This window comes from Maylandia zebra, linkage group LG22 (genome assembly GCF_041146795.1).
Source record: "Maylandia zebra isolate NMK-2024a linkage group LG22, Mzebra_GT3a, whole genome shotgun sequence".
NCBI classification, from domain to species: Eukaryota; Metazoa; Chordata; class Actinopteri; order Cichliformes; family Cichlidae; genus Maylandia; species Maylandia zebra.
The window spans coordinates 28,306,615-28,316,336 of record NC_135187.1 but is presented as its reverse complement, the minus strand read 5'-3'; the positions used below and the strand labels follow the sequence as shown (position 1 = coordinate 28,316,336).

The 9,722-nt window shown below is 40.0% G+C and overlaps 1 protein-coding gene across 1 annotated transcript; it reads right to left on the bottom strand.

Moving 5' to 3' along the window:
* Positions 1 to 651: 651 nt before the first annotated feature.
* On the bottom strand, positions 652 to 6,021 carry nudc (nudC nuclear distribution protein). The gene is made up of 9 exons (XM_004564383.3): positions 5,808 to 6,021; positions 5,058 to 5,135; positions 4,739 to 4,948; positions 4,560 to 4,631; positions 4,329 to 4,442; positions 3,111 to 3,305; positions 2,935 to 3,018; positions 2,712 to 2,830; positions 652 to 961 (listed from the first exon to the last, which is right to left on the bottom strand). Exons 1-9 carry the CDS (start codon positions 5,880 to 5,882, stop codon positions 910 to 912), a joined length of 999 nt encoding a protein of 332 aa, XP_004564440.1. The 5' UTR covers positions 5,883 to 6,021; the 3' UTR covers positions 652 to 909.
* Positions 6,022 to 9,722: the final 3,701 nt, after the last annotated feature.

Sequence of the window (9,722 nt, the reverse complement as noted above, 5' to 3'; positions counted from 1 at the left end):
ATTTACTACAAGTATAATGGGGTAGAATAAAGCTAACTTTAAAACATTTTATTATTAAAAAACCTTGCATGTAATTGGCTACACCTGCCCTTATTCACCGTTACCTCAGAATTAAGATTTTAACTATTTAGTGACTCTGTTGTAACAGTTAAAGCTAAAATCTAACGTGCCATCTTCTTCTGTTTCCTATCAGATTGATAGGATTTGTCCTCTATTCAAAAACTACCTAACACTCTTAACGCCTTTGATAGCTCTCCTGATGTTTCAGGAAGACACTGCCCTCTTGTGGCTGAAAATGAAACATCTTATTCAACCTTTGCATGATGTCGCTGCATTTCACTAGCTGGGACCACATCCTCATTTTAGGTTCATTTTAGAGAAGTGAATGAATTGAAAGAGGGGGTGAGGGTGGGGTACGAAGCAAAACGAACGGCTTGTAGCGCTTGGGGTTCCGAGATGTGGTCCCGCCCCTTAAATTCAGATAAATTAGCTCCAATAATTCATGCACTGGAACTGCAGCGTTACGTTTGGCTTTTCCAAGCTCACGAGCTTCTGCAAGCTCGTGAGTGTCCAAAATCTACACAGCAGGAGGAGGAAAAGGCTTCCTGGCTTTATGATTGCACTTCTTCAGACTGATGGTTCAGAACTCAATTACATTTTAAATCCATTTATTAAAAAAAAAAAAAATCCAGACACATCTTTAAATATGGAAACAACATGCAAAGGAAGAACACTGCTGTTACATTTATCAAACTCTTGGATTTAAACATGAATCTATGCACTTCAGACATGCACGTCAGCACAAGCATGTCCAGCAGAGAGATGAAGGGGGAGTTGGTTGGTGCCTGATGTCAGCTCTGGTGTCATTTACATGAACCGTGAATCTAAAACCTCTGACAACAGAAAGCCTCAGCTGAATTTGGCTTTAGAGAAATCCATCTCTGGGTGCTGAGCCATGAACCTGCAGAGACAGAAGGTGTCAGAGTCAGAAACAAAGGGAAGGTGAGAAGGCAAGGTGCAGTCAGCCTGTGAAGTCAGTGAATGGGAGATTCGTTCATTTATGGATCGTGACAGTTGGTTAAACTTTCTGGGAAGGAACAGAGCAGGTTACATCTGTTTTCTCACATTTCTATGAAGTGAAATTATTCTAAAAACCTTCTGTATTCCAGGCTGGTCAGAGGAAAAGCCTTTGTTTTCTGCTGCAAAGCGAATGTTTATTTTAATTCTGCTAAGAATGAAAAGCTGTACGCTTCGTCTGAGATGACACCTTCACACAACATGTTTGATTGGACAGACACAATTTGACCTTTGTGTCACTAAAGAAACTCTGAGACCAATTACCTCCACAGCGCTCCCTATGGTAGTATTGTTTAACCTTTATAAAATTAAACAAGATCCTCAGAGGCAGCTTTAACAAGCTAGAAGAGGAAGTGGGCTCCAGCAGACAGCAGAGGAGGGAAAGGGGTCATTCCCAACAAACAGTAATAAGCTGCACATGAACCACTGACTCATACAGTCATTGAAACATCAGTCTGAAGTTTGTTTGTTTCCCCCCCACTCAGGAAAATTCCTACATATAATTTTTATAAGAGGAAAATTAGCAGTACACAATCTATTTCTTTTAAGTTAATTTTAAACAGAGTAACAGGAAATTGTGTCATGTTAATTGTTACCATCCACTGTTTGCCTAAAACAAAGTTTCCATTTATTAAACCGATTGCTGTGAAATTTAAAGCTTCATATATCATTATTATTTGTGTACAAAAACAAAACTGGGTTCATGCACTCATAAATCAATGAGCTCTTTGTGGTTAATCATCATGACACAATGACAAAAATCGACACAACTGAATTCATTTTATATTCAAAATGAGCCGAAATGTGTGACAGAGCACATAAAGATCAAGCCTGGGGGCCATATTTCCATAGACAAGTATCGCCCTCTGGTGGCCATTAGAAAGATTGCAGGTTTAAGGCTTAATTTTTAAGATCCAGAAGCTAAGTCTATCTTTTATAGTGTCTGCGGCTTAAGTTTTGTTTTTCCTCTAAATACAGCAAGTGCAACTTCATGGATTGTCTCTCTCACCAGCAGAAGTAAGGCTGTGCCATTTTTTTGTGTTGGAGAGTGGAGGTGGATAAAGCTCCAAGTGCATGTTAACTTCCCTAATGTACGGATTCAAACGTGATAGACTCTTGATCTTTACCATACCACACATGGACCTGCAGCCTACTGGGATACATACTGTTTAAATATTACTGCCTCAAGAAAGACACCGTGTTACTTCAGCTCTCCATTTGTAACATTGTTTCTAGGCAATTTCACTGACTGGGATATACTTACTTATATTTTATTGCTAATTTCCAAAGTATACTACAAACTTTTTTACTCAGTGGTATCAGTTCATTTCACTACACTATCAAAACATGCCTGCAGGAGAAACATCTTTGCAATTTCACATGAAGGCAACCGATTCTTTTCCCATCTTTTTTCCAATTTTTTCGCCATCTTTAAAATGTGATTAACTTAGTTTCATGATATTTCATTTTTTATCATCTCTCCTGCAGCTTTGTTTGGATTCTTCTTTAATTTTAAAAACTGGTGCCCATTTTACCCACAGAGTGGCTCAAAGTAGACGACTCCATTATTCAGGTGTTTATTAGCGTCTACTGTAGCCTTCAGACACAAAATCTGCACCAACACTGAAACCTACTTTTTAAGAATATCTTGTTTCTTCTGCTCTTCAGATGTAGGTAGGCCCATTGATTTTTGCCTTTGGTCGTACATCATCTTCTCCACCATACCACGCGTCTCTCCATCCAGATCTGACAGCTGTTCAACAGGAAGCGCGCACAGTTAGGAAGGAGCAGAAACAACCACACGTGTCAGTAATCTTTTAGTTCCTTCTACAATAAACAGTTCGTGTGAATGTTTACCTTTGAGTTCTCAGGACAGACTTTCTTGGTGTTAATTTCAGGATCTGTAGTGACGATCTTGCTCCACCACTCCATTTTGTTAATCTGAAATCAAAATACGATTTGACGCACACTCTCTCTCTCTCCAGTTGACTGAGTAATTCCACAGTGTGCCACACATCTACATGTCTTCTTACCTTTTCCAAGTGGACAGTAACCACCTTGCCATCATCGATGAGCCAGGAGCTTTCCTCTACCTTCACCTCGTTGTAGAGCTGGCCATCAATAACTGGAGGATGTCCTTTCAGGCCCACTTTGATGGAGCGCCGCTGGATGTCCACCACCACATCTTTGCCCTTAATGCGGAAGTTCACGCTAAAGGGCACTGCCACCTGTGGGAGGAGTTTAATTATTAATATTTTAATTATACACGGGCACATGTGTTCTTATAAGCTTATAAAACTCTCGTCTGCACAGAAAAAAAAGAAAAGAAATTCCACTGCTCTCCAATAAAACCTTTTTCCACTCAAAACTGTCAGGCTCAACTTGAATTTTAGGCTTTTCCAATAAGTGGTAGTACCTGGTAACAAGCACTTTTTTTAGTACCTAATGAGCTGGAGTGATCTCGGTAGATCTGATAATGTGATTTCAACAGATTGCATGCCACTGATTGGCTAGTCAGTGGTACCGCACGATCACTTATGACAGTGTCGCCTTATGAAAATTAAAACTGCCCTTGAAACCCAGCAACGAGGAATATGGCCACACAAGAAACAACACCGTGCTGTCTGAGTCACGCACCGAGCAGGAAGTATAAGATTACGTCGACGCCCTCCATTTCTGCGCTTGTGTCGCGTACAAATAATGCCCCAGAACTTTCTCGCATGTTGCTATAACAACCCCAAACACATTAGGTGGTACTCAAATGTAATGGCAATGTTAAAAGATATTTAAGACAACTTCCAGCACTTTTATTTATCCAGTGTTCTGTATGCATTCTGACTCTTTCCACAACACTCTTGGCATATCTGAATAAAGCTGGAAGGAATAATAATGTAGAATTCACATAAGTGTCATGATCTTCCCCTTCTGCAAAGGCCGATGAAAAACAAATACAAATGTGTTCTGGCACATGCAGCTTAAGGAAACACATCGCCTGAAAGAAAGAGGCACAGGGCAATGCACAGGAAACATTAAGAGGGTTTTAATATGCATCGTATTGGGCTATCCAACTGGCAAACTCAGGCAAAGGTGACATTCGTGAGCTGTAATAACAACATTATGATGGAGCTGTTACGTATGGTGAGAATACAACTGAAAGCTGAGAGATGCTCAAAGAACCATTCAGATGTTCAGTAAACACAAGCTGAGAAAAGGTGAAGTCCAGCATGATGCTGAAACCAGAAAGAACTCACATCGACTTCAGACAGGGACTGCGTCCACTTGTAGTTGGGCAGGTCAGCTCCATTTCCCGAATTAGGCTTCAGTTTATCTTTGTCCTTCTCATCCTCCTCTCCTTCAGAGTCAGACTGAAGGAAAAGAAAATGAACATGAATAAGAGTTAATTAAACAAAACATTAAGCGCACCCCATTTTACTGCTCAGTCAACACTAAGTAATAAGGTACATGTCAAACTCCTCACTCACGCCTTTCTCTTTCTCGGCTTTGTCAGATGACATCTCTGCTGCTGCTGCTGTATTCTCTTCTTCCTTCTTTTTCTAGCATAAAAAATCCGGACATAAATTAACAGACATAACAGTTCAGAGTGTAATTGACCGTTTCAGAGACACACTGATGACAGAAAATTTTGAAATCAGCATTTCACCTTGTCAAGCTCAGTCTGAAGCTTCTCTGCTTCCTCGTCTGTCAGCTCCTGGATTCTTGGACCGTCGTCATTCTTCTTTTTCTTCTCCTCCTCTGCAAGCTTGGCCGCTCTTTCAGCTTTCTCTCTCTTTTCTTTCTCTTGTTTCATCTGCTTCTCTTTCTGGGCCTTCAGCGCTAGCTTGCTGTGGTGAGCAAAGGCATCCTTGACGAGCTGAAGAACATAAGGGATTTCATTTAAAACTGAGGGACGGGTGGAGTTGTGTGCTTATCACTGAACTCTTGAATGTGACACGAGGTATAGATCGAACAGCAATGCTCACCTTCTCTGCTGCACCTGAATCTCCACCAGTGAAGAAATCAGTTTTGCGGCGGAGGAAGCTGAAAAATGTGTTTACTAACTGTTGATAGAAAATAGGTCAAGAATAAGTTACAAAATCCATATAACAGATTACAGCTTTGGACTTTATGGACTTTGTGTCTGAAATAAATTACTGCTTGGATGGGAGAGCCTTCCTTTTCTGTGCTGGGTGTCTGCCTGTTCACGACTCTTAAAATACACCATTGTTACCAAACATTCGTTGCGCTTTAGCTTATGCATCTGTTTCCAGATCACATCCTTCACCTTTTCCTCATAACAGCAGATCTCTTTTAGCAAATACATTTTCTTCCAGAACCTTCACTCATCCGGGACACAACGTCACATTACTACAGTAAGAACATTACTTGTAACGAACATTACTTTTAACAGCTTCTATCAGGACCATGGAGCATCTAATAGACATGCTCAAACAGAACTAAGTTCGTTTTTTGCTAAGTTGTGCTGTCTCCTTAGTCACATGTATGCCAAATTCACCAGAACACTCCGCAGGCAGTAGCTAAGATAGCCCACGAAAGCCATGATTATTAATAACAAAATCATTTTCTAAACTTTGCAAAACAGTTTAAAACATTATTCTTTGTTCGTGTTTGTGACTGCTCATAGGCATGGTGTACATACTAGCTTACAGGCTAACCACGTTAGCGTTAGTACAATAGCTTTAGCATGTTAGCACGGCGATGCACTGCTTTACCTCTTGCACCCCTCCTTCGTGTTGCTGCGCCATAACAAGCAACATGCCGTCATATTTTTCTTCATCTTCACCCATGCTGACTGACTGAGAAACGGAATCAGGACCGGCGCAAAAATCAAGCAAAGCAAGTTCTGTTAGAAAGAAAGCAAAGCTGTTCTGTGAGAGTCACGCTGAACACTTCCTGGAAACAACCCCCTTCTTGCTCTTGTTTCGACCAATTGGAGCAATACACTGTTACTGATAGCTAAAACACCCAATAAATGGAAGGCGCTGTTTTAGGGCGGGACTCGGGCTTATTTGAAGAATAAGAATATTCTAGAGAAGAGAACGGAGCCATGATTGAAACTTTAAATTTATGCAGTTGAATGCTAATCGTCATGTTCATTCAACATATTGGATTAAAATAATAATAAAATCTAGCCTGCTGCCGTGTTATAGCGGATAGATAGAAATAATAGGTGCAATTTGCTGGAAAATGGAGGTTTAAGCAGGTACTTGTTCTTCTTTTTTTAAAAACAATCACAGACATAAACAAGTATGAAATATCCCATAAAAAGCAAGATGAAAATATAAAAAGTCAAATTTCCAACCTTAGTTGTTAAGACAAAGTTACACTGTGATTTTGGTTATGCAACCTGTTCTATGATAAAGAACCACCTCATCACTAACATTCCATAAACGCTATTATTTTTCTGGACAGTGTAGTTAATAATCCAGCCATCCATACACCCATTTACTTTCTTCCACTTATTCTTGGCTGGGTCATGAGGGCAAAAGCCTGAGCAGAGAAGCCCAGATTTCCCTCTCCGGGGCCACCCCCTCCACCTTATCCAGGGGCATTCCCAGGCGAGCTGAAAAAATAATCTCTCTAGGGTGTCTTGGGTCTACTGGGGCCTGCTCCTGGTAGGATATGCTTGCCTGTAACACTACCCAGGCACCCTCGGCACACTGGAGTATCAGCTCTACTGTGAAGCCTGCTTGAATAACCAAACTCCTTATCCTATCTCTAAGGAAGAAGTCAGACAACTTTTTAAGAAAGCTTACTTGTGTCACTTGTATCTGCGATCTCATTCTTTCTGTCACTACCCAAAGCTTGTAATCTTAGGTAAGAGTAGGGATGTAGATCCCCTGTTAATCAACAGCTTTGCCTGTTGCCTTATCACAACAGACCAGTTTACATCACTGCACCTGCACTACTCATCTTACTCATGAAAAAGATCCTGATATACTTAAACCCCTCCACTTGGGGCAGAATCTTGTCCCTCACCTGGAGTGGGCACTCCACCCTTTTCCAGCTGAGGAGAATGGCAAACTTGCCCCAGTGATGGATCAATCATCCCGTTCGACTTTACTTCCTCTACAGAAAATGTGTAAATGGTATTAAGGAGGTCCTTAATACCTATATCAGTTGAAGTCGGCACCACTCCACTTGCATTATTCACATGTGAGCAGAGTAATGATTTCCCCTCCTGAATGTTTGTCAGAATCACTTCACCGCAGACTGAAAGTCTTTTTCCATGGCCTCACTGAACTCCTTCCACACGGCGTCAAGGTGTGGTTAGCTCACTAATGCGTTGACGCCGTGCAGCCCCACGCATGGGCCGATCTGCGTTAATCGCTAACGGAGATTTGCCACGTTAATGCGGTTATGATGTTAACGTCATTTTAACGAGATTAATGCTGACAGCACTAGTGTAGACACAGCAGTGGTTTCCAATAGTGGTTCATCTCTTAAATGCCTTTTTCTATGCTAGAATGATTCATAGGTTAGCCTTAAGTAACTTAACAAAAACAAAACAAACAAACAAAGAAACAAAAAAAACCCACTGAATGAAACAATGAAAAACTAGAACTATAGCTCAGGACCACTTTAAAAGTTTGCAGCAAAGGCTGGCATAGCAAAAACAGCATCAGTAGTGCTAAGATAGGTCAATATAATATAATATAATATAATATAATATAATATAATATAATATAATATAATATAATATAATATAATATATTTATAGGCTCATGTGATTATTGGTTGAATAATTTTATGAATTCCCCTCTTGTATATTCAGTAGCTTTTCAATACATATAGAAGAACATAGCACATAGCCGACAGTGCATACTGTCATTTTGTCTTGTTTCAGTGTTTTCCATAGGTTTTCTTTTTTCTGTAGGTAAGCACCATACAGCACACCTCATCTTCAAAGTATAGTAGGTAGCTAAAAAGTGGTGCATAGACTACATAACGGTGTCTTGGCAGCGATAATTTCGCCTTAATGGAGACATAAGTCCAGACATACTTGACAGCTAATGAGGTTGATCCCCGGTTGTTTGCTTCATATTGCTAGGTGACTGTGATCTCAAGAGCAATCCATTATTTGAAGACAACAGAGGAGGAAATGTTACAGATGGGGGAGTAGGACCACAGCACATTAGATTCAAAATATAGAGTGTGCCTATTCCCGTTAATCATAGCTTTTAGCATAGTCAGATGTCACATTTAATGTTAAATGCACATATCCTATTAGACACTATTTGTTTTGTTTTCTGTCTTTTCACTACCTAAGCAATTACCTGGTTGCCAAGAAGGGGGCTCTTGGCAACCATGTGTACTCACCTTCCCCTAGCTGTGCTTACATCACTCCTTCCTTTCGTAAGTTAGCTGTGTTTTCCTGTCAATTTCTTGTATGAAATTGTTATTATTTTTAGTTTCTCTCTACTTTGATTTTCTTGTGTCTGATATCTGTTAGATCTGTTTTATGTTGCTCCCTTTTGGATTTATTTGATATGATTAGTGAACATCTGTGCATGATCTTAGGGCTTAAAGATACAGTGTGTAAAATACCACTGCTAGATGTCAGTAGGTTGCAGATTGCAGTCAAGTGAATTTTAACTTCTTACCCTTCGCAATGTAAGTGCATAATCCTTGCTACAGTGTAGGGGAAACAACTGCTGTTCATCTGTGGTCAGCGTAGGCTGTCTGTCTGCTGTTTACCTCAGCTGTCAGTATGCTGACTGTCCACACCTATTTATTGTGGTGGAGGCTGTAAAACATTCTGAAAGGAATCTAAAAGGAGTTGATGAGTCAGTGAAGCTCATTTCTGTCTGATGACAGCGATACAAGCAATGTTACTTTTGCTGCTATTCACTGGCGTTACTGAGACTTTCTCTGAAGTGGATATAACATTAATGTACACTTAATGAATAAACTCTCATAATATGTGTAAATGTTATCAAACTGTTAACTTGAGGGAAAGTGTGATTTTTAGGACACTCGAGCCTAACATTAGGTGGCATAGTGTTAGCTTATAACCAGCTGTGGTTATTGTTTAGACAACCTTTTTATTAGCTGTCTGGAGATGGGAGTGTCACATGCCTAAATGAGTTGGCAAGAAGTTTTATTACCTGCGCCAATATCAGGATAATGCATGTTTTCATGTGCTGGTGCCCTGACTTTAGTTCTGGAGATGAGGCTTGAGGTAAGGATTAAGAGGATGAGGTTGAAATGAGGAAGGAAAGAGAGCAGTGGTGGAGAAGGAAAAAGACCTAAAGAGAAAGAGATGATGAAAATATACACGCACAAATGTTAAAGGGTCATACGGAGTTTTAAAGCGTTATTTGTGATCTTTAGATTACAAGTAACTTATGGCATAGTACTCATGTGGCTGGTGTCTAGTTACATAAAACGCGATTAGATGGAAATGCTAAGTCTCATCCACTGTTTTTATGAGGGTGGTGAACAATTTGTTGGAAGACATAATTATACACTAATCATTGTATATTTATGAGTACAACATTTTTTTTTCTACGAAATAAGCAAATCTTGTAAGCAATACAAAAATGTTACATTTATTAAGAGAGCTGCTTTTTGTCCACAAAGACTGTTCCTGAATGTAGTGTTCATCCAAGTGTCACGAAAATCAC

Excerpts from the sequence above, each read along its gene's own strand:
- nudc (XM_004564383.3), bottom strand. The coding sequence starts at position 5,882 with ATGGGTGAAGATGAAGAAAAATATGACGGCATGTTGCTTGTTATGGCG. Across the intron at positions 3,306-4,328 it reads AGTCCCTGTCTGAAGTCGAT|GTGGCAGTGCCCTTTAGCGT; the intron begins GTGAGTTCTTTC and ends CTCCTCCCACAG. Across the intron at positions 3,019-3,110 it reads TTACTGTCCACTTGGAAAAG|ATTAACAAAATGGAGTGGTG; the intron begins GTAAGAAGACAT and ends TTTTGATTTCAG.